Genomic DNA, 27,500 nt, shown 5'->3' with positions numbered 1-27,500 from the left:
AGCAGCAGGGAAGAAGCTGTTCTCGAGTCGGTCGGTACGTGACCTCAGACTTTTGTATCTTTTTCCCGAAGGAAGAAGGTGGAAGAGGGAATGTCCGGGGTGAGTGGGGGGGGTCCTTAATTATGTTTGCTGCTTTTCCCCGAGGTAGACTGGGGTTGTTCTCTTTGGAAAGACGGAGAATGAGGGGAGATCTAATAGAGGTGTACAAGATTATGAAGGGTATAGATAGGGTGAACAGTGGGAAGCTTTTTCCCAGGTCGGAGGAGATGATCACGAGGGGTCACGGGCTCAAGCTGAGAGGGGCGAAGTATAACTCAGACATCAGAGGGACGTTTTTTACACAGAGGGTGGTGGGGGCCTGGAATGCGCTGCCAAGTAGGGTGGTGGAGGCAGGCACGCTGACATCGTTTAAGACTTACCTGGATAGTCACATGAGCAGCCTGGGAATGGAGGGATACAAACGATTGGTCGAGTTGGACCAAGGAGCGGCGCGGGCTTGGAGGGCCGAAGGGCCTGTTTCCTGTGCTGTACTGTTCTTTGTTCTTTGTTCTTTGCAGCGGGAAGTGTAGACAGAGTCAATGGATGGGAGGCTGGTGATGGATTGGGCTACATTCACGACCTTTTGTAGTTCCTTGCGGTCTTGGGCAGAGCAGGAGCCCCAGACCAAGCTGTGATACAACCAGAAAGAATGCTTTCTATGGAGCATCTGTAAAAGTTGGTGAGAGTCGTCGCGGACATGCCAAATTTCCTTAGTCTACTGATAAATTGGAGGCGTTGGTGGGCTTTCTTAACCGTAGTGTCAGCTTGGGCGGACCAGGACAGGTTGTTGGTGATCTGGACACCTAAAAACTTGAAGCTCTCGACCCTTTCTACTTGGTCCCCGTTGATGTAGACAGGGGCAGGTTCTCCTTTATGCTTCCTGAAGTCGATGACAATCTCCTTCGTTTTGTTGACATTGAGGGAGAGATTATTGTTGCCTCACCAGTTCACCAGATTCTCTGTCTCATTCCTGTACTCTGTCTCCTCATTGTTTGAGATCCGACCCACTACGGTGGTGTCGTCAGCAAACTTGAAAATCTATTTGGAGAGGAATTTGGCCGCACAGTCTTAGGTGTATAAAGAGTGTAGTGCGGAGCTGAGGACACAGCCTTGTGGGGCAGCAGTGTTGAGGATGATCGCGGAGGAGGTGTTGCTGCCTATTCCTGGGCAGAATTAGAAATTTAGTTTACACATACATTCAAACCCGGGAGCTGATACTCACAGGTTCATACCCACAAGCACACAATGATAAGATAAATGAGAGGAAGTTTGACAACAATGAAAAGATGTTGGACGGAAAATGCATCACAACTGTAGATATCAGTTGACGTGATGACCAGAAGGTCAGAGTTCGCTGAGGGTTCTATCAAACACGACTGACAGTTCAGATAGGTTCACCTGGGTGGAAAAGAATTTACAGAACTCCTTTAAAATTGATGGGAATGCACAGAGATGAGATTGGTGGACGGAGATTTCATCCACTGGGTCAGGGGATGATGTACCCCACACCCCTCACTGTAACACTCTGATATACCCCACACCCCTCACTGTAACACTCTGATATATCCCACACCCCTCACTGTAACACTCTGATATATCCCACACCCCTCACTGTAACACTCTGATATACCCCACACCCCTCACTGTAACACTCTGATATACCCCACACCCCTCACTGTAACACTCTGATATACCCCACACCCCTCACTGTAACACTCTGATATATCCCACACCCCTCACTGTAACACTCTGATATATCCCACACCCCTCACTGTAACACTCTGATATATCCCACACCCCTCACTGTAACACTCTGATATACCCCACACCCCTCACTGTAACACTCTGATATATCCCACACCCCTCACTGTAACACTCTGATATATCCCACACCCCTCACTGTAACACTCTGATATATCCCACACCCCTCACTGTAACACTCTGATATATCCCACACCACTCACTGTAACACTCTGATATATCCCACACTCCTCACTGTAACACTCTGATATATCCCACACCCCTCACTGTAACACTCTGATATATCCCACACCCCTCACTGTAACACTCTGATATATCCCACACCCCTCACTGTAACACTCTGATATACCCCACACCCCTCACTGTAACACTCTGATATATCCCACACCCCTCACTGTAACACTCTGATATACCCCACACCCCTCACTGTAACACTCTGATATATCCCACACCCCTCACTGTAACACTCTGATATATCCCACACCCCTCACTGTAACACTCTGATATATCCCACACCCCTCACTGTAACACTCTGATATATCCCACACCCCTCACTGTAACACTCTGATATATCCCACACCCCTCACTGTAACACTCTGATATATCCCACACCCCTCACTGTAACACTCTGATATATCCCACACCCCTCACTGTAACACTCTGATATATCCCACACCCGTCACTGTAACACTCTGATATACCCCACACCCCTCACTGTAACACTCTGATATATCCCACACCCCTCACTGTAACACTCTGATATATCCCACATCCCTCACCGTAACACTCTGATATATCCCACACTCCTCACTGTAACACTCTGATATATCCCACACCCCTCACTGTAACACTCTGATATATCCCACATCCCTCACTGTAACACTCTGATATATACCACACCCCTCACTGTAACACTCTGATATATCCCACATCCCTCACTGTAACACTCTGATATATCCCACACCCCTCACTGTAACACTCTGATATATCCCACATCCCTCACTGTAACACTCTGATATATCCCACCCCCCTCACTGTAACACTCTGATATATCCCACACCCCTCACTGTAACACTCTGATATACCCCACACCCCTCACTGTAACACTCTGATATATCCCACACCCCTCACTGTAACACTCTGATAGATCCCACACCCCTCACTGTAACACTCTGATATATCCCACACCACTCACTGTAACACACTGATATATCCCACACCCCTCACTGTAACACTCTGATATATCCCACACCCCTCACTGTAACACTCTGATATATCCCACACCCCTCACTGTAACACTCTGATATACCCCACACCCCTCACTGTAACACTCTGATATATCCCACACCCCTCACTGTAACACTCTGATATATCCCACAACCCTCACTGTAACACTCTGATATATCCCACACCCCTCACTGTAACACTCTGATATACCCCACACCCCTCACTGTAACACTCTGATATATCCCACACCCCTCACTGTAACACTCTGATATATCCCACACCCCTCACTGTAACACTCTGATACATCCCACACCCCTCACTGTAACACTCTGATATATCCCACACCACTCACTGTAACACTCTGATATATCCCACACCCCTCACTGTAACACTCTGATATATCCCACACCCCTCACTGTAACACTCTGATATATCCCACACCCCTCACTGTAACACTCTGATATATCCCACACCCCTCACTGTAACACTCTGATATATCCCACACCCCTCACTGTAACACTCTGATATATCCCACACCACTCACTGTAACACTCTGATATATCCCACACTCCTCACTGTAACACTCTGATATATCCCACACCCCTCACTGTAACACTCTGATATATCCCACACCCCTCACTGTAACACTCTGATATATCCCACACCCCTCACTGTAACACTCTGATATACCCCACACCCCTCACTGTAACACTCTGATATATCCCACACCCCTCACTGTAACACTCTGATATACCCCACACCCCTCACTGTAACACTCTGATATATCCCACACCCCTCACTGTAACACTCTGATATATCCCACACCCCTCACTGTAACACTCTGATATATCCCACACCCCTCACTGTAACACTCTGATATATCCCACACCCCTCACTGTAACACTCTGATATATCCCACACCCCTCACTGTAACACTCTGATATATCCCACACCCCTCACTGTAACACTCTGATATATCCCACACCCCTCACTGTAACACTCTGATATATCCCACACCCGTCACTGTAACACTCTGATATACCCCACACCCCTCACTGTAACACTCTGATATATCCCACACCCCTCACTGTAACACTCTGATATATCCCACATCCCTCACCGTAACACTCTGATATATCCCACACTCCTCACTGTAACACTCTGATATATCCCACACCCCTCACTGTAACACTCTGATATATCCCACATCCCTCACTGTAACACTCTGATATATACCACACCCCTCACTGTAACACTCTGATATATCCCACATCCCTCACTGTAACACTCTGATATATCCCACACCCCTCACTGTAACACTCTGATATATCCCACATCCCTCACTGTAACACTCTGATATATCCCACCCCCCTCACTGTAACACTCTGATATATCCCACACCCCTCACTGTAACACTCTGATATACCCCACACCCCTCACTGTAACACTCTGATATATCCCACACCCCTCACTGTAACACTCTGATAGATCCCACACCCCTCACTGTAACACTCTGATATATCCCACACCACTCACTGTAACACACTGATATATCCCACACCCCTCACTGTAACACTCTGATATATCCCACACCCCTCACTGTAACACTCTGATATATCCCACACCCCTCACTGTAACACTCTGATATACCCCACACCCCTCACTGTAACACTCTGATATATCCCACACCCCTCACTGTAACACTCTGATATATCCCACAACCCTCACTGTAACACTCTGATATATCCCACACCCCTCACTGTAACACTCTGATATACCCCACACCCCTCACTGTAACACTCTGATATATCCCACACCCCTCACTGTAACACTCTGATATATCCCACACCCCTCACTGTAACACTCTGATACATCCCACACCCCTCACTGTAACACTCTGATATATCCCACACCACTCACTGTAACACTCTGATATATCCCACACCCCTCACTGTAACACTCTGATATATCCCACACCCCTCACTGTAACACTCTGATATATCCCACACCCCTCACTGTAACACTCTGATATATCCCACACCCCTCTCTGTAACACTCTGATATATCCCACACCCCTCACTGTAACACTCTGATATATCCCACATCCGTCACTGTAACACTCTGATATATCCCACACCCCTCACTGTAACATTCTGATATATCCCACACCCCACACTGTAACACTCTGATATATCCCACACCCCTCACTGTAACACTCTGATATATCCCACACCCCTCACTGTAACACTCTGATATATCCCACACTCCTCACTGTAACACTCTGATATATCCCACACCCCTCATTGTAACACTCTGATATATCCCACATCCCTCACTGTAACACTCTGATATATCCCACACCCCTCACTGTAACACTCTGATATATCCCACATCCCTCACCGTAACACTCTGATATATCCCACACTCCTCACTGTAACACTCTGATATATCCCACACCCCTCACTGTAACACTCTGATATATCCCACATCCCTCACTGTAACACTCTGATATATACCACACCCCTCACTGTAACACTCTGATATATCCCACATCCCTCACTGTAACACTCTGATATATCCCACACCCCTCACTGTAACACTCTGATATATCCCACATCCCTCACTGTAACACTCTGATATATCCCACCCCCCTCACTGTAACACTCTGATATATCCCACACCCCTCACTGTAACACTCTGATATACCCCACACCCCTCACTGTAACACTCTGATATATCCCACACCCCTCACTGTAACACTCTGATATATCCCACACCCCTCACTGTAACACTCTGATATATCCCACACCACTCACTGTAACACACTGATATATCCCACACCCCTCACTGTAACACTCTGATATATCCCACACCCCTCACTGTAACACTCTGATATATCCCACACCCCTCACTGTAACACTCTGATATACCCCACACCCCTCACTGTAACACTGTGATATATCCCACACCCCTCACGGTAACACTCTGAGATATCCCACACCCCTCACTGTAACACTCTGATATATCCCAAACCCCTCACTGTAACATCCTGATATATCCCACACCCCTCACTGTAACACTCTGATATACCCACACCCCTCACTGTAACACACTGATATATCCCACACCCCTCACTGTAACACTCTGATATATCCCACACCCCTCACTGTAACACTCTGATATATCCCACACCCCTCACTGTAACACTCTGATACATCCCACACCCCTCACTATAACACTCTGATATATCCCACACCCCTCACTGTAACACTCTGATATACCCCACACCCCTCACTGTAACACTCTGATATATCCCACATCCCTCACTGTAACACTCTGATATATCCCACACCCCTCACTGTAACACTCTGATATATCCCACACCCCTCACTGTAACACTCTGATATACCCCACAGCCCTCACTGTAACACTCTGATACATCCCACACCCCTCACTGTAACACTCTGATATATCCCACACCCCTCACTGTAACACTCTGATACATCCCACACCCCTCACTGTAACACTCTGATATATCCCACACCACTCACTGTAACACTCTGATATATCCCACACCCCTCACTGTAACACTCTGACATATCCCACACCCCTCACTGTAACACTCTGATATATCCCACACCCCTCACTGTAACACTCTGATATATCCCACACCCCTCACTGTAACACTCTGATATATCCCACACCCCTCACTGTAACACTCTGATATATCCCACATCCGTCACTGTAACACTCTGATATATCCCACACCCCTCACTGTAACATTCTGATATATCCCACACCCCACACTGTAACACTCTGATATATCCCACACCCCTCACTGTAACACTCTGATATATCCCACACCCCTCACTGTAACACTCTGATATATCCCACACTCCTCACTGTAACACTCTGATATATCCCACACCCCTCACTGTAACACTCTGATATATCCCACACCCCTCACTGTAACACTCTGATATATCCCACATCCCTCACTGTAACACTCTGATATATCCCACCCCCCTCACTGTAACACTCTGATATATCCCACACCCCTCACTGTAACACTCTGATATACCCCACACCCCTCACTGTAACACTCTGATATATCCCACACCCCTCACTGTAACACTCTGATATATCCCACACCCCTCACTGTAACACTCTGATATATCCCACACCACTCACTGTAACACACTGATATATCCCACACCCCTCACTGTAACACTCTGATATATCCCACACCCCTCACTGTAACACTCTGATATATCCCACACCCCTCACTGTAACACTCTGATATACCCCACACCCCTCACTGTAACACTGTGATATATCCCACACCCCTCACGGTAACACTCTGAGATATCCCACACCCCTCACTGTAACACTCTGATATATCCCAAACCCCTCACTGTAACATCCTGATATATCCCACACCCCTCACTGTAACACTCTGATATACCCACACCCCTCACTGTAACACACTGATATATCCCACACCCCTCACTGTAACACTCTGATATATCCCACACCCCTCACTGTAACACTCTGATATATCCCACACCCCTCACTGTAACACTCTGATATATCCCACACCCCTCACTGTAACACTCTGATATATCCCACATCCCTCACTGTAACACTCTGATATATCCCACATCCCTCACTGTAACACTCTGATATATCCCACATCCCTCACTGTAACACTCTGATATATCCCACACCCCTCACTGTAACACTCTGATATATCCCACACCCCTCACTGTAACACTCTGATATATCCCACATCCCTCACTGTAACACTCTGATATATCCCACACCCCTCACTTTAACACTCTGATATATCCCACATCCCTCACTGTAACACTCTGATATATCCCACTCCCCTCACTGTAACACTCTGATATACCCCACACCCCTCACTGTAACACTCTGATATATCCCACACCCCTCACTGTAACACTCTGATATATCCCACATCCCTCACTGTAACACTCTGATATATCACACACCCCTCACTGTAACACTCTGATATATCCCACACCCCTCACTGTAACACTCTGATATATCACACACCCCTCACTGTAACACTCTGATATACCCCACACCCCTCAGTGTAACACTCTGATATATCCCACACCCCTCACTGTGACACTCTGATATATCCCACACCCCTCACTGTAACACTCTGATATATCCCACACCCCTCACTGTAACACTCTGATATATCCCACACCCCTCACTGTAACACTCTGATATACCCCACACCCCTCACTGTAACACTCTGATATATCCCACACCCCTCACTGTAACACTCTGATACACCCCACACCCCTCACTGTAACACTCTGATATATCCCACACCCCTCACTGTAACACTCTGATATATCCCACACCCCTCACTGTAACACTCTGATATACCCCACACCCCTCACTGTAACACTCTGATATATCCCACACCCCTCACTGTAACACTCTGATACACCCCACACCCCTCACTGTAACACTCTGATATATCCCACACCCCTCACTGTAACACTCTGATATATCCCACACCCCTCAGTGTAACACTCTGATATATCCCACACCCCTCACTGTAACATTCTGATATATCCCACACCCCTCACTGTAACACTCTGATATATCCCACACCCCTCACTGTAACACTCTGATATATCCCACACCCCTCACTGTAACACTCTGATATATCCCACACCACTCACTGTAACACTCTGATATATCCCACACCCCTCACTGTAACATTCTGATATACCCCACACTGTAACACTCTGATATATCCCACACCCCTCACTGTAACACTCTGATATATCCCACACCCCTCACTGTAACATCCTGATATATCCCACACCCCTCACTGTAACACTCTGATATACCCACACCCCTCACTGTAACACACTGATATATCCCACACCCCTCACTGTAACACTCTGATATATCCCACACCCCTCACTGTAACACTCTGATATATCCCACATCCCTCACTGTAACACTCTGATATATCCCACATCCCTCACTGTAACACTCTGATATATCCCACACCCCTCACTGTAACACTCTGATATATCCCACACCCCTCACTGTAACACTCTGATATATCCCACATCCCTCACTGTAACACTCTGATATATCCCACACCCCTCACTTTAACACTCTGATATATCCCACATCCCTCACTGTAACACTCTGATATACCCCACACCCCTCACTGTAACACTCTGATATATCCCACACACCTCACTGTAACACTCTGATATATCCCACATCCCTCACTGTAACACTCTGATATATCACACACCCCTCACTGTAACACTCTGATATATCCCACACCCCTCACTGTAACACTCTGATATATCACACACCCCTCACTGTAACACTCTGATATATCCCACACCCCTCACTGTGACACTCTGATATATCCCACACCCCTCACTGTAACACTCTGATATATCCCACACCCCTCACTGTAACACTCTGATATATCCCACACCCCTCACTGTAACACTCTGATATACCCCACACCCCTCACTGTAACACTCTGATATATCCCACACCCCTCACTGTAACACTCTGATATACCCCACACCCCTCACTGTAACACTCTGATATATCCCACACCCCTCACTGTAACACTCTGATATATCCCACACCCCTCACTGTAACACTCTGATATATCCCACACCACTCACTGTAACACTCTGATATATCCCACACCCCTCACTGTAACACTCTGATATATCCCACACCCCTCACTGTAACACTCTGATATATCCCACACCCCTCACTGTAACACTCTGATATATCCCACACCCCTCACTGTAACACTCTGATATATCCCACACCCCTCACTGTAACACTCTGATATATCCCACATCCCTCACTGTAACACTCTGATATATCCCACACCCCTCACTGTAACATTCTGATATATCCCACACCCCACACTGTAACACTCTGATATATCCCACACCCCTCACCGTAACACTCTGATATATCCCACACCCCTCACTGTAACACTCTGATATACCCCACACCCCTCACTGTAACATCCTGATATATCCCACACCCCTCACTGTAACATTCTGATATATCCCACACCCCTCACTGTAACACTCTGATATATCCCACACTCCTCACTGTAACACTCTGATATATCCCACACCCCTCACTGTAACACTCTGATATATCCCACATCCCTCACTGTAACACTCTGATATATCCCACACCCCTCACTGTAACACTCTGATATATCCCACATCCCTCACCGTAACACTCTGATATATCCCACACTCCTCACTGTAACACTCTGATATATCCCACACCCCTCACTGTAACACTCTGATATATCCCACATCCCTCACTGTGACACTCTGATATATACCACACCCCTCACTGTAACACTCTGATATATCCCACATCCCTCACTGTAACACTCTGATATATCCCACACCCCTCACTGTAACACTCTGATATATCCCACATCCCTCACTGTAACACTCTGATATATCCCACCCCCCTCACTGTAACACTCTGATATATCCCACACCCCTCACTGTAACACTCTGATATACCCCACACCCCTCACTGTAACACTCTGATATATCCCACACCCCTCACTGTAACACTCTGATATATCCCACACCCCTCACTGTAACACTCTGATATATCCCACACCACTCACTGTAACACACTGATATATCCCACACCCCTCACTGTAACACTCTGATATATCCCACACCCCTCACTGTAACACTCTGATATATCCCACACCCCTCACTGTAACACTCTGATATACCCCACACCCCTCACTGTAACACTCTGATATATCCCACACCCCTCACGGTAACACTCTGAGATATCCCACACCCCTCACTGTAACACTCTGATATATCCCAAACCCCTCACTGTAACATCCTGATATATCCCACACCCCTCACTGTAACACTCTGATATACCCACACCCCTCACTGTAACACACTGATATATCCCACACCCCTCACTGTAACACTCTGATATATCCCACACCCCTCACTGTAACACTCTGATATATCCCACACCCCTCACTGTAACACTCTGATACATCCCACACCCCTCACTGTAACACTCTGATATATCCCACACCCCTCACTGTAACACTCTGATATACCCCACACCCCTCACTGTAACACTCTGATATATCCCACACCCCTCACTGTAACACTCTGATATATCCCACACCCCTCACTGTAACACTCTGATATATCCCACACCCCTCACTGTAACACTCTGATATACCCCACACCCCTCACTGTAACACTCTGATATATCCCACACCCCTCACTGTAACACTCTGATATATCCCACACCCCTCACTGTAACACTCTGATACATCCCACACCCCTCACTGTAACACTCTGATATATCCCACACCACTCACTGTAACACTCTGATATATCCCACACCCCTCACTGTAACACTCTGATATATCCCACACCCCTCACTGTAACACTCTGATATATCCCACACCCCTCACTGTAACACTCTGATATATCCCACACCCCTCACTGTAACACTCTGATATATCCCACACCCCTCACTGTAACACTCTGATATATCCCACATCCGTCACTGTAACACTCTGATATATCCCACACCCCTCACTGTAACATTCTGATATATCCCACACCCCACACTGTAACACTCTGATATATCCCACACACCTCACTGTAACACTCTGATATATCCCACACCCCTCACTGTAACACTCTGATATATCCCACACTCCTCACTGTAACACTCTGATATATCCCACACCCCTCACTGTAACACTCTGATATATCCCACATCCCTCACTGTAACACTCTGATATATCCCACACCCCTCACTGTAACACTCTGATATATCCCACATCCCTCACCGTAACACTCTGATATATCCCACACTCCTCACTGTAACACTCTGATATATCCCACACCCCTCACTGTAACACTCTGATATATCCCACATCCCTCACTGTAACACTCTGATATATACCACACCCCTCACTGTAACACTCTGATATATCCCACATCCCTCACTGTAACACTCTGATATATCCCACACCCCTCACTGTAACACTCTGATATATCCCACATCCCTCACTGTAACACTCTGATATATCCCACCCCCCTCACTGTAACACTCTGATATATCCCACACCCCTCACTGTAACACTCTGATATACCCCACACCCCTCACTGTAACACTCTGATATATCCCACACCCCTCACTGTAACACTCTGATATATGCCACACCCCTCACTGTAACACTCTGATATATCCCACACCACTCACTGTAACACACTGATATATCCCACACCCCTCACTGTAACACTCTGATATATCCCACACCCCTCACTGTAACACTCTGATATATCCCACACCCCTCACTGTAACACTCTGATATACCCCACACCCCTCACTGTAACACTGTGATATATCCCACACCCCTCACGGTAACACTCTGATATATCCCACACCCCTCACTTTAACACTCTGATATATCCCACATCCCTCACTGTAACACTCTGATATATCCCACTCCCCTCACTGTAACACTCTGATATACCCCACACCCCTCACTGTAACACTCTGATATATCCCACACACCTCACTGTAACACTCTGATATATCCCACATCCCTCACTGTAACACTCTGATATATCACACACCCCTCACTGTAACACTCTGATATATCCCACACCCCTCACTGTAACACTCTGATATATCACACACCCCTCACTGTAACACTCTGATATACCCCACACCCCTCAGTGTAACACTCTGATATATCCCACACCCCTCACTGTGACACTCTGATATATCCCACACCCCTCACTGTAACACTCTGATATATCCCACACCCCTCACTGTAACACTCTGATATATCCCACACCCCTCACTGTAACACTCTGATATACCCCACACCCCTCACTGTAACACTCTGATATATCCCACACCCCTCACTGTAACACTCTGATACACCCCACACCCCTCACTGTAACACTCTGATATATCCCACACCCCTCACTGTAACACTCTGATATATCCCACACCCCTCACTGTAACACTCTGATATACCCCACACCCCTCACTGTAACACTCTGATATATCCCACACCCCTCACTGTAACACTCTGATACACCCCACACCCCTCACTCTAACACTCTGATAAATCCCACACCCCTCACTGTAACACTCTGATATATCCCACACCCCTCACTGTAACACTCTGATATATCCCACACCCCTCACTGTAACATTCTGATATATCCCACACCCCTCACTGTAACACTCTGATATATCCCACACCCCTCACTGTAACACTCTGATATATCCCACACCCCTCACTGTAACACTCTGATATATCCCACACCACTCACTGTAACACTCTGATATATCCCACACCCCTCACTGTAACATTCTGATATACCCCACACTGTAACACTCTGATATATCCCACACCCCTCACTGTAACACTCTGATATATCCCACACCCCTCACTGTAACACTCTGATATATCCCACATCCCTCACTGTAACACTCTGATATATCCCACATCCCTCACTGTAACACTCTGATATATCCCACATCCCTCACTGTAACACTCTGATATATCCCACACCCCTCACTGTAACACTCTGATATATCCCACACCCCTCACTGTAACACTCTGATATATCCCACATCCCTCACTGTAACACTCTGATATATCCCACACCCCTCACTTTAACACTCTGATATATCCCACATCCCTCACTGTAACACTCTGATATACCCCACACCCCTCACTGTAACACTCTGATATATCCCACACACCTCACTGTAACACTCTGATATATCCCACACCCCTCACTGTGACACTCTGATATATCCCACACCCCTCACTGTAACACTCTGATATATCCCACACCCCTCACTGTAACACTCTGATATATCCCACACCCCTCACTGTAACACTCTGATATACCCCACACCCCTCACTGTAACACTCTGATATATCCCACACCCCTCACTGTAACACTCTGATACACCCCACACCCCTCACTGTAACACTCTGATATATCCCACACCCCTCACTGTAACACTCTGATATATCCCACACCCCTCACTGTGACACTCTGATATATCCCACACCCCTCACTGTAACACTCTGATATATCCCACACCCCTCACTGTAACACACTGATATATCACACACCCCTCACTGTAACATTCTGATATATCCCACACGCCTCACTGTAACACTCTGATATATCCCACACACCTCACTGTAACACTCTGATATATCCCACTCCCCTCACTGTAACACTCTGATATACCCCACTCCCCTCACTGTAACACTCTGATATATCCCACACACCTCACTGTAACACTCTGATATATCCCACTCCCCTCACTGTAACACTCTGATATACCCCACTCCCCTCACTGTAACACTCTGATATATCCCACACCCCTCACTGTAACACTCTGATATATCCCACACCCCTCACTGTAACACTCTGATATATCCCACACCCCTCACTGTAACACTCTGATATATCCCACACCCCTCACTGTAACACTCTGATATATCCCACACCACTCACTGTTACACTCTGATATATCCCACACCCCTCACTGTAACACTCTGATATATCCCACACCCCTCACTGTAACACTCTGATATATCCCACATCCCTCACTGTAACACTCTGATATATCCCACACCCCTCACTGTAACATTCTGATATATCCCACACCCCACACTGTAACACTCTGATATATCCCACACCCCTCACCGTAACACTCTGATATATCCCACACCCCTCACTGTAACACTCTGATATACCCCACACCCCTCACTGTAACATCCTGATATATCCCACACCCCTCACTGTAACATTCTGATATATCCCACACCCCTCACTGTAACACTCTGATATATCCCACACTCCTCACTGTAACACTCTGATATATCCCACACCCCTCACTGTAACACTCTGATATATCCCACATCCCTCACTGTAACACTCTGATATATCCCACACCCCTCACTGTAACACTCTGATATATCCCACATCCCTCACCGTAACACTCTGATATATCCCACACTCCTCACTGTAACACTCTGATATATCCCACACCCCTCACTGTAACACTCTGATATATCCCACATCCCTCACTGTGACACTCTGATATATACCACACCCCTCACTGTAACACTCTGATATATCCCACATCCCTCACTGTAACACTCTGATATATCCCACACCCCTCACTGTAACACTCTGATATATCCCACATCCCTCACTGTAACACTCTGATATATCCCACCCCCCTCACTGTAACACTCTGATATATCCCACACCCCTCACTGTAACACTCTGATATACCCCACACCCCTCACTGTAACACTCTGATATATCCCACACCCCTCACTGTAACACTCTGATATATCCCACACCCCTCACTGTAACACTCTGATATATCCCACACCACTCACTGTAACACACTGATATATCCCACACCCCTCACTGTAACACTCTGATATATCCCACACCCCTCACTGTAACACTCTGATATATCCCACACCCCTCACTGTAACACTCTGATATACCCCACACCCCTCACTGTAACACTGTGATATATCCCACACCCCTCACGGTAACACTCAGAGATATCCCACACCCCTCACTGTAACACTCTGATATATCCCAAACCCCTCACTGTAACATCCTGATATATCCCACACCCCTCACTGTAACACTCTGATATACCCACACCCCTCACTGTAACACACTGATATATCCCACACCCCTCACTGTAACACTCTGATATATCCCACACCCCTCACTGTAACACTCTGATATATCCCACATCCCTCACTGTAACACTCTGATATATCCCACATCCCTCACTGTAACACTCTGATATATCCCACACCCCTCACTGTAACACTCTGATATATCCCACACCCCTCACTGTAACACTCTGATATATCCCACATCCCTCACTGTAACACTCTGATATATCCCACACCCCTCACTTTAACACTCTGATATATCCCACATCCCTCACTGTAACACTCTGATATACCCCACACCCCTCACTGTAACACTCTGATATATCCCACACACCTCACTGTAACACTCTGATATATCCCACATCCCTCACTGTAACACTCTGATATATCCCACACCCCTCACTGTAACACTCTGATATATCCCACACCCCTCACTGTAACACTCTGATATATCACACACCCCTCACTGTAACACTCTGATATACCCCACACCCCTCACTGTAACACTCTGATATATCCCACACCCCTCACTGTGACACTCTGATATATCCCACACCCCTCACTGTAACACTCTGATATATCCCACACCCCTCACTGTAACACTCTGATATATCCCACACCCCTCACTGTAACACTCTGATATACCCCACACCCCTCACTGTAACACTCTGATACACCCCACACCCCTCACTGTAACACTCTGATATATCCCACACCCCTCACTGTAACACTCTGATATATCCCACACCCCTCGCTGTGACACTCTGATATATCCCACACCCCTCACTGTAACACTCTGATATATCCCACACCCCTCACTGTGACACTCTGATATATCCCACACCCCTCACTGTAACACTCTGATATATCCCACACCGCTCACTGTAACACTCTGATATATCCCACACCCCTCACTGTAACACTCTGATATATCCCACACCCCTCACTGTAACACACTGATATATCCCACACCCCTCACTGTAACACTCTGATATATCCCACACCCCTCACTGTAACACACTGATATATCCCACACCCCTCACTGTAACACTCTGATATATCCCACACCCCTCACTGTAACACTCTGATATATCCCACACCCCTCACTGTGACACTCTGATATATCCCACACCCCTCACTGTAACACTCTGATATATCCCACATCCCTCACTGTAACACTCAGATATATCACACACCCCTCACTGTAACACTCTGATATATCCCACACCCCTCACTGTAACACTCTGATATATCCCACACCCCTCACTGTAACACTCTGATATATCCCACATCCCTCACTGTAACACTCTGATATATCCCACACCCCTCACTGTAACATTCTGATATATCCCACACCCCACACTGTAACACTCTGATATATCCCACACCCCTCACTGTAACACGCTGATATATCCCACACCCCTCACTGTAACACTCTGATATATCCCACACCCCTCACTATAACACTCTGATATATCCCACACCCCTCACTGTAACACTCTGATATATCCCACACCCCTCATTGTTAAACTCTGATATATCCCACACCCCTCACTGTAACACTCTGATATATCCCACACCCCTCACTGTAATACTCTGATATACCCCACACCCCTCACTGTAACACTCTGATATATCCCACACCCCTCACTGTAACACTCTGATATATCCCACACCCCTCACTGTAACACTCTGATATATCCCACACCCCTTACTGTAACACTCTGATATATCCCACACCCCTCACTGTAACACTCTGATATATCCCACACCCCTCACTGTAACACTCTGATATATCCCACACCCCTCACTGTAACACTCTGATATATCCCACACCCCTCACTGTAATACTCTGATATATCCCACACCCCTCACTGTAACACTCTGATATACCCCACACCCCTCACTGTAACACTCTGATATATCCCACACCCCTCACTGTAACACTCTGATATATCCCACACCCCTCACTGTAACACTCTGATATATCCCACACCCCTCACTGTAACACTCTGATATATCCCACACCCCTCACTGTAATACTCTGATATATCCCACACCCCTCACTGTAACACTCTGATATACCCCACACCCCTCACTGTAACACTCTGAAATATCCCACACCCCTCGTTCCTGACTTAATTCTCCATCTCTCAGGCCTGCAGTTGAACCAGGAGCACTTGCGACACTTTACTGAGCTGGATGGAAAGTCCCACAATTTGTCCAGTATTCGCGAGCGGATGCGTGAGGATGAAGGAGCTCTCTGTGCTCTCCTCCGGAAACACACAGGTGAGTAGTCACTGATATCCATAACTCTATCGGTTGCCCCGCCAACTGCCTCCTCCTGACCCTTATTGGTCAACCACCACCCTTGGTAGGCCCCAAGTGACAGAAAGGCCCACGGAGACAGTAGGCCTCACAAACTGGGCCTGTGTTTCCTGGCTTTTGGAACAGCCCGAGGCAGGGATTGGCCGCGATATGTCCAAAGAATTGAGAAGGAGCGAAGTGATCGAACTGAACTCGCAACCTGAGGCCGAAGGATCTCAGAATCGCCACAGTGCAGAAGGAGACTGTTTGGCCAATCGAATCTGCACTGACACCAATCCCAACCAGGCCCTATCCCCGTAACCCCAATTATTCATACTTCCAATCTCCCAGACAGTAAGGGTCAAATTGGCATGGCCAATCCACCGAACCTACACATCTTTGGACACTAAGGGACAATTTAGCATGGCCAAAACACCTAACCCTCACATCTTTGGACACTAAGGGGCAAGTTAGCATGGCTAATCCACCTAACCTACTAATCTTTGGACGCGAAGGAGCAATTTAGCATGGCCAATCCACCTAACCTACAAACTTTGGACGCTAAGGGGCAAGTTGGCATGGCCAATCCACCTAACCTGCACATCTTTGGACACTAAGAGACAATTTAGCATGGCCAATCCACCTAACCTGCACATCTTTGGACACTAAGAGACAATTTAGCATGGCCAATCCACCTAACCTGCACATCTTTGGACACTAAGGGGCAATTTAGCATGGCCAATCCACCTAACCTGCACATCTTTGGACACAAAGGGACAATTTAGCATGGCCAATCCACCTAACCTACACATCTTTGGACACTAAGGGGCAATTTAGCATGGCCAATCCTCCTAACCTGCACATCTTTGGACACTAAGGGACAATTTAGCATGGCCAATCCATCTAACCTACACATCTTTGGACACTAAGGGACAATTTAGCATGGCCAATCCACCTAACCTGCACATCTTTGGACACTAAGAGACAATTTAGCATGGCCAATCCACCTAACCTGCACATCTTTGGACACTAAGAGACAATTTAGCATGGCCAATCCACCTAACCCGCACATCTTTGGACACTAAAGGGCAATTTAGCATGGCCAATCCACCTAACCTGCACATCTTTGGACACTAAGAGACAATTTAGCATGGCCAATCCACCTAACCTGCACATCTTTGGACACTAAGAGACAATTTAGCATGGCCAATCCACCTAACCTGCACATCTTTGGACACTAAGAGACAATTTAGCATGGCCAATCCACCTAACCTGCACATCTTTGGACACTGAGAGACAATTTAGCATGGCCAATCCACCTCACCTGCACATCTTTGGACACTAAGGGGCAATTTAGCATGGCCAATCCACCTCACCTGCACATCTTTGGACACTAAGGGACAATTTAGCATGGCCAATCCACCTAACCTGCACATCTTTGGACACTAAGGGACAATTTAGCATGGCCAATCCTCCTAACCTGCACATCTTTGGACACTAAGGGACAATTTAGCATGGCCAATCCACCTAACCTGCACATCTTTGGACACTAAGAGACAATTTAGCATGGCCAATCCTCCTAACCTGCACATCTTTGGACACTAAGGGACAATTTAGCATGGCCAATCCACCTAACCTGCACATCTTTGGACACTAAGGGACAATTTAGCATGGCCAATCCACCTAACCTGCACATCTTTGGACACTAAGGGACAATTTAGCATGGCCAATCCTCCTAACCTGCACATCTTTGGACACTAAGGGACAATTTAGCATGGCCAATCCACCTGACCTGCACATCTTTGGACACTAAGGGACAATTTAGCATGGCCAATCCTCCTAACCTGCACATCTTTGGACACTAAGGGACAATTTAGCATGGCCAATCCATCTAACCTACACATCTTTGGACACTAAGGGACAATTTAGCATGGCCAATCCACCTAACCTGCACATCTTTGGACACTAAGAGACAATTTAGCATGGCCAATCCACCTGACCTGCACATCTTTGGACACTAAGGGGCAATTTAGCATGGCCAATCCTCCTAACCTACACATCTTTGGACACTAAGAGACAATTTAGCATGGCCAATCCATCTAACCTACACATCTTTGGACACTAAGGGACAATTTAGCATGGCCAATCCACCTAACCTGCACATCTTTGGACACTAAGAGACAATTTAGCATGGCCAATCCACCTAACCTGCACATCTTTGGACACTAAGAGACAATTTAGCATGGCCAATCCACCTAACCTGCACATCTTTGGACACTAAGAGACAATTTAGCATGGCCAATCCACCTAACCTGCACATCTTTGGACACTAAGAGACAATTTAGCATGGCCAATCCACCTAACCTGCACATCTTTGGACACTAAGAGACAATTTAGCATGGCCAATCCACCTAACCTGCACATCTTTGGACACTAAGAGACAATTTAGCATGGCCAATCCACCTAACCTGCACATCTTTGGACACTAAGAGACAATTTAGCATGGCCAATCCACCTAACCTGCACATCTTTGGACACTGAGAGACAATTTAGCATGGCCAATCCACCTCACCTGCACATCTTTGGACACTAAGGGGCAATTTAGCATGGCCAATCCACCTCACCTGCACATCTTTGGACACTAAGGGACAATTTAGCATGGCCAATCCACCTAACCTGCACATCTTTGGACACTAAGGGACAATTTAGCATGGCCAATCCTCCTAACCTGCACATCTTTGGACACTAAGGGACAATTTAGCATGGCCAATCCACCTAACCTGCACATCTTTGGACACTAAGAGACAATTTAGCATGGCCAATCCTCCTAACCTGCACATCTTTGGACACTAAGGGACAATTTAGCATGGCCAATCCACCTAACCTGCACATCTTTGGACACTAAGGGACAATTTAGCATGGCCAATCCACCTAACCTGCACATCTTTGGACACTAAGGGACAATTTAGCATGGCCAATCCTCCTAACCTGCACATCTTTGGACACTAAGGGACAATTTAGCATGGCCAATCCACCTGACCTGCACATCTTTGGACACTAAGGGACAATTTAGCATGGCCAATCCTCCTAACCTGCACATCTTTGGACACTAAGGGACAATTTAGCATGGCCAATCCATCTAACCTACACATCTTTGGACACTAAGGGACAATTTAGCATGGCCAATCCACCTAACCTGCACATCTTTGGACACTAAGAGACAATTTAGCATGGCCAATCCACCTGACCTGCACATCTTTGGACACTAAGAGACAATTTAGCATGGCCAATCCACCTAACCTGCACATCTTTGGACACTAAGGGACAATTTAGCATGGCCAATCCACCTGAGCTGCACATCTTTGAAGTGTGGGAGGAAACCAGAGCACCCGGTGGAAACCCATGCAGACACGGGGAGAACATGAAAACTTCATACAGACAGTCAGCTAAGGCCAGAAATGAACACGGATCCCTGGCATCGTGAGGCAGCAGTGCTATTCCCTGTGCCAATAATAGAATTAATGTTCGACAAGGGGGGATGAATGGGCCTTCTCCTGTTCCCGTATACCAGGCTCGAGGGAGAGAGAGGCTGAATGGGCCTCCTCCTGTTCCTGTGTAACACGCTCGAGAGAGAGAGAGAGGGGCTGAATGGCCTCCTCCTGTTCCTGTGTAACACGCTCGAGAGAGAGAGGGGCTGAATGGCCTCCTCCTGTTCCTGTGTAACACGCTCGAGAGAGAGAGGGGCTGAATGGCCTCCTCCTGTTCCTGTGTAAAAGGCTCGAGAGAGAGAAAGAGGGGCTGAATGGCCTCCTCCTGTTCCTGTGTAACAGGCTGGAGAGAGAGAGAGGGGCTTAGTAGTCTCCTCCTGTTCCTGGGTAACAGGCCCGAGAGAGAGGGGCTGAATGGCCTCCTCCTGTTCCTGTGTAACAGGCCCGAGAGAGAGGGGCTGAACGGGCCTCCTCCTGTTCCTGTGTAACAGGCCCGAGAGAGAGAGAGGGGCTGAATGGCCTCCTCCTGTTCCCGTGTAACACGCTCGAGAGAGAGAGGGGCTGAATGGCCTCCTCCTGTTCCTGTGTAAAAGGCTCGAGAGAGAGAGAGGGGCAGAATGGCCTCCTCCTGTTCCTGTGTAAAAGGCTCGAGAGAGAGAGAGAGAGAGCGAAAGGGGCTGAATGGCCTCCTCCTGTTCCCAATGTTCCAGTGTAAATCGCTGACTGAAATATTTATTATTTCTCAGAGTTCCACTGTCCAAGTGGCTGGAAACTTCATAACCAAAACTGCTACAGATTCTCGATAGCGAAAGGTGACTGGGACACGGCAAAGCGAGAATGTGAATCCCAAAATTCACACCTCATCATCATCAACTCACAACAGGAAGAGGTGAGAATGATGGTAACATCTGTCAGAATGTGTGAGAGAGAAAATATCCCCCTACACTGAACCCATCAAACACTCCCAGGACAGGTACAGCACGGCGTTAGATACAGAGTAAAGCTCCCTCTACACTGTCCCCATCAAACACTCCCAGGACAGGTACAGCACGGGGTTAGATACAGAGTAAAGCTCCCTCTACACTGTCCCCCATCAAACACTCCCAGGACAGGTACAGCACGGCGTTAGATACAGAGTAAAGCTCCCTCTACACTGTCCCCCATCAAACACTCCCAGGACAGGTACAGCACGGGGTTAGATACAGAGTAAAGCTCCCTCTACACTGTCCCCATCAAACACTCCCAGGACAGATACAGCACGGGGTTAGATACAGAGTAAAGCTCCCTCTACACTGTCCCCCGTCAAACACTCCCAGGACAGGTACAGCACGGCGTTAGATACAGAGTAAAGCTCCCTCTACACTGTCCCCCATCAAACACTCCCAGGACAGGTACAGCACGGCGTTAGATACAGAGTAAAGCTCCCTCGACACTGTCCCCATCAAACACTCCCAGGACAGGTACAGCACGGGGTTAGGTACAGAGTAAAGCTCCCTCTACACTGTCCCCATCAAACACTCCCAGGACAGGGACAGCACGGGGTTAGATACAGAGTAAAGCTCCCTCTACACTGTCCCCATCAAACACTCCCAGGACAGGTACAGCACGGGGTTAGATACAGAGTACAGCTCCCTCTACACTGTCCCCATCAAACACTCCCAGGACAGGTACAGCACGGGGTTAGGTACAGAGTACAGCTCCCTCTACACTGTCCCCATCAAACACTCCCAGGACAGGGACAGCACGGGGTTAGATACAGAGTAAAGCTCCCTCTACACTGTCCCCATCAAACACTCCCAGGACAGGAACAGTACAGGGTTAGATACAGAGTAAAGCTCCCTCTACACTGTCCCCATCAAACACTCCCAGGACAGGAACAGTACAGGGTTAGATACAGAGTAAAGCTCCCTCTACACTGTCCCCCATCAAACACTCCCAGGACAGGTACAGCACGGGGTTAGATACAGAGTAAGCTCCCTCTACACTGTCGCCCATCAAACACTCCCAGGACAGGTACAGCACGGGTTAAATACAGAGTAAAGCTTCCTCTACACTGTCCCCATCAAACACTCCCAGGACAGGTACAGCATGGAGTTAGACACCGAGTTAATATTCCGCTACACTATCCTCCACCAAACACTCCCAGGACAGGTATAGCACAGTGTTCGGTACAGAGTAAAGCTCCCTCTACACTGTCCTCCATCAAACACTCCCAGGACAGGTACAGCACGGGGTAAGAGACAGAGTAAAACTCCCTCTACACTGTCCCCATCAAACACTCCCAGGACAGGGACAGCACGGGGTTAGATACAGAGTAAAGCTCCCTCTACACTGTCCCCACCAAACTTTCCCAGGACAGGTACAGCACGGGTTAAATACAGAGTAAAGCTCCCTCTACACTGTCCCCATCAAACACTCCCAGGACAGGTACAGCACGGGGTTAGATACAGAGTAAAGCTCCCTCTACACTGTTCCCCATCAAACACTCCCAGGTCAGGTACAGCACGGGGTTAGATACAGAGTAAAGCTCCCTCTACACTGTCCCCATCAAACACTCCCATGACAGGTACAGCACGGGGTTAGATACAGAGTAAAGCTCCCTCTACACTGTTCCCCATCAAACACTCCCAGGTCAGGTACAGCACGGGGTTAGATACAGAGTAAAGCTCCCTCGACACTGTCCCCATCAAACACTCCCAGGACAGGTACAGCACGGGGTTAGATACAGAGTAAAGCTCCCTCTACACTGTCCCCATCAAACACTCCCAGGACAGATACGGTGAGGTGTGAGATACAGAGTAAACACAGAGATAATAAGGAGCTGTGTGTGAGAGTTGAAACAGTGTCACTCGCAAAACAACTTGCTTTATTCTGCAGAGTTTTGTAATCCAATCGATCCCTGACAGGGATGCAAGCTATCTAATTGGACTCACAGATCGAGAGAGTGAAGGAAACTGGGAATGGGTGGATGGCACCCCAGTGAGGTAAGTCCCATCATCACATCCGGATTGAGAGGGTCAGTGGGACAAATATGGGATTCGTACAGGGCTATGGGGTGAGAGCTGGACAGTGGGATCAGTTTGGGGATTGATACAGGGCTATGGGGAGAGAGCGGGACAGTGGGATTAGTTTGGGGATTGATACAGGTCTCTGGGGAGAGAGCTGGACAGTGGGATCAGTTTGGGGATTGATACAGGGCTATGGGGAGAGAGTGGGGCAGTGGGCTTAGTTTGGGGATTGATACAGGGCTATGGGGAGAGAGCGTGGCAGTGGGATTAGTTTGGGGATTGATACAGGGCTATGGGGAGAGAGTGGGACAGTGGGATTAGTTTGGGGATTGATACAGGGCTATGGGGAGAGAGCGGGGGCAGTGGGATTAGTTTGGGGATTGATACAGGGCTATGGGGAGAGAGCGGGGGCAGTGGGATTAGTTTGGGGATTGATACAGGGCTATGGGGAGAGGGCGGGGCAGTGGGATTAGTTTGGGGATTGATACAGGGCTATGGGGAGAGAGCTGGACAGTGGGATCAGTTTGGGGATTGATACAGGGCTATGGGGAGAGCACGGGGCAGTGGGATTAGTTTGGGGATTGATACAGGGCTATGGGGAGAGAGCAGGGCACTGGGGTTCGTTTGGGGATTGATACAGGGCTATACGGAGAGAGCGGGACAGTGGAATTAGTTTGGGGATTGATACAGGGCTATGGGGAGAGAGCGGGACTGTGGGATTAGTTTGGGATTGATACAGGGCTATGCGGAGAGAGCGGGGCATTGTTAATAGTTTGGAGATTTATACAGGGCTATGGGGAGAGAGCGGGGGCAGTGGGATTAGTTTGGGGATTGATACAGGGCTATGGGGAGAGGGTGGGGCAGTGGGATTAGTTTGGGGATTGATACAGGGCTATGGGGAGAGAGCTGGACAGTGGGATCAGTTTGGGGATTGATACAGGGCTATGGGGAGAGAGTGGGACAGTGGGTTTAGTTTGGGGATTGATACACGGCTATGGGGAGAGAGCGGGACAGTGGGATTAGTTTGGGGATTGATACAGGGCTATGGGGAGAGAGCGGGACAGTGGGATTAGTTTGGGGATTGATACAGGGCTATGGGGAGAGAGCGGGACAGTGGAATTAGTTTGGGGATTGATACAGGGCTATGGGGAGAGAGTGGGACAGTGGGATTAGTTTGGGGATTGATACAGGGCTATGGGGAGAGAGCGGTACAGTGGGATTAGTTTGGGGATTGATATAGGGTTATGGGGAGAGAGCAGGGCACTGGGGTTCGTTTGGGGATTGATACAGGGCCATGGAGAGAGAGTGACATAGTGTGATTAGTTTGGGGTTTGATACAGGGCTATGGGGAGAGAGTGGGACAGTGGGATTAGTTTGGGATTGATACAGGGCTATGAGGAGAGAGTGGGACAGTGGGATTAGTTTGGGGATTGATACAGGGCCATGGAGAGAGAGTGACGTAGTGTGATTAGTTTGGGGATTGATACAGGGCTATGGGGAGAGAGCGGGACAGTGGGATTAGTTTGGGATTGATACAGCGCTATGGGGAGAGAGTGGGACAGTGGGATTAGTTTGGGATTGATACAGGGCTATGGGGAGAGAGTGGGGCAGTGGGATTAGTTTGGGGATTGATACAGGGCTATGGGGAGAGAGTGGGACAGTGGGATTAGTTTGGGATTGATACAGGGCTATGGGGAGAGAGCGGGACAGTGGGATTAGTTTGGGGATTGATACAGGGCTATGGGGAGAGAGTGGGACAGTGGGATTAGTTTGGGGATTGATTCAGGGCTATGGGGAGAGAGCGGGACAGTGGGATTAGTTTGGGATTGATACAGGGCTATGGGGAGAGAGCGGGACAGTGGGATTAGTTTGGGATTGATACAGGGCTATGGGGAGAGAGCGGGACAGTGGGATTAGTTTGGAGATTTATACAGGGCTATGGGGAGAGAGTTGGGAAGTGTGATTTATTTGGCACTGATGCAGGGCTATGGGGAGAGAGAGTGGGACAGTGAGTTTATTTTGGGATTGATACAGGGCTATGGGGAGAGAGTGGGACAGTGGGATTAGTTTGGGGATTGATACAGGGCTATGGGGAGAGAGTGGGACAGTGGGATTAGTTTGGGGATTGATACAGGGCTATGGGGAGAGAGTGGGACAGTGGGATTAGTTTGGAGATTTATACAGGGCTATGGGGAGAGAGTGGGACAGTGGGATTAGTTTGGGGATTGATGCAGGGCTATGGGGAGAGAGCGGGACAGTGGGATTAGTTTGGGGATTGATACGGAGATGTTTGAACACTTTCCTAAATCTGAAGGCATTTTAATGAAAGTTCTCTTTTCCAAGTTCTCCTCGATGGATTCAGAACGAGCCGGATAATTGGAATAATGATGAAGACTGTGGCGTCTTCAGAAAACATCCCAGGGACAATAAATTTGGCTGGAATGATGTCCCTTGTTCCCTGGAACTCTCTTTTATCTGTGAGAAAGGGGCTCCAACCTGCATCGAGGCAGCTGAATTGGCGAAATATTGTCCCTAAAGCGAGACTGGGCACAGAACGAGAGACTCAAGATTGACCTGAGCAGCGTTCCATTGGAATAGTCTGAAGTTTGCTCGTTAATGTGTGGGGTTAAGGGAATCGGGCTTGGATTGGATTGTGGCCAGTACAGACTCAATGGGCTGAATGTCCTGCTTCTGTCCTGTAGGATTATATGATTCTACGAATGGCTTTTTATTCGGTTTATCATGACATAAGAACATAAGAAATAGGAGCAGGAGTAGGCCATCTAGCCCCTCGAGCCTGCCCCGCCATTCGGTAAGATCATGGCTGATCTGACGTGGATCAGT

General features: G+C 47.9%; 1 protein-coding gene across 1 annotated transcript in view; it reads left to right on the top strand.

Moving 5' to 3' along the window:
- Nucleotides 1-27,192, top strand: part of LOC144488182 (C-type lectin domain family 4 member C-like) — a 30,425-nt gene extending 3,233 nt beyond the window's left edge. Inside the window, exons 3-6 of the mRNA XM_078206207.1 lie at nucleotides 18,011-18,142; nucleotides 22,395-22,537; nucleotides 24,526-24,632; nucleotides 27,000-27,192. Of these exons, the coding sequence (XP_078062333.1) occupies nucleotides 18,011-18,142; nucleotides 22,395-22,537; nucleotides 24,526-24,632; nucleotides 27,000-27,192 (575 nt within the window). The remainder of the gene's footprint in view (nucleotides 1-18,010; nucleotides 18,143-22,394; nucleotides 22,538-24,525; nucleotides 24,633-26,999) is intronic.
- Nucleotides 27,193-27,500: the final 308 nt, after the last annotated feature.

The sequence above is a fragment of the Mustelus asterias genome, unplaced genomic scaffold, assembly GCF_964213995.1.
Source record: "Mustelus asterias unplaced genomic scaffold, sMusAst1.hap1.1 HAP1_SCAFFOLD_1359, whole genome shotgun sequence".
In the NCBI taxonomy this organism is placed as follows: domain Eukaryota; kingdom Metazoa; phylum Chordata; class Chondrichthyes; order Carcharhiniformes; family Triakidae; genus Mustelus; species Mustelus asterias.
This window is presented reverse-complemented; position numbering and strand designations above follow the sequence as displayed.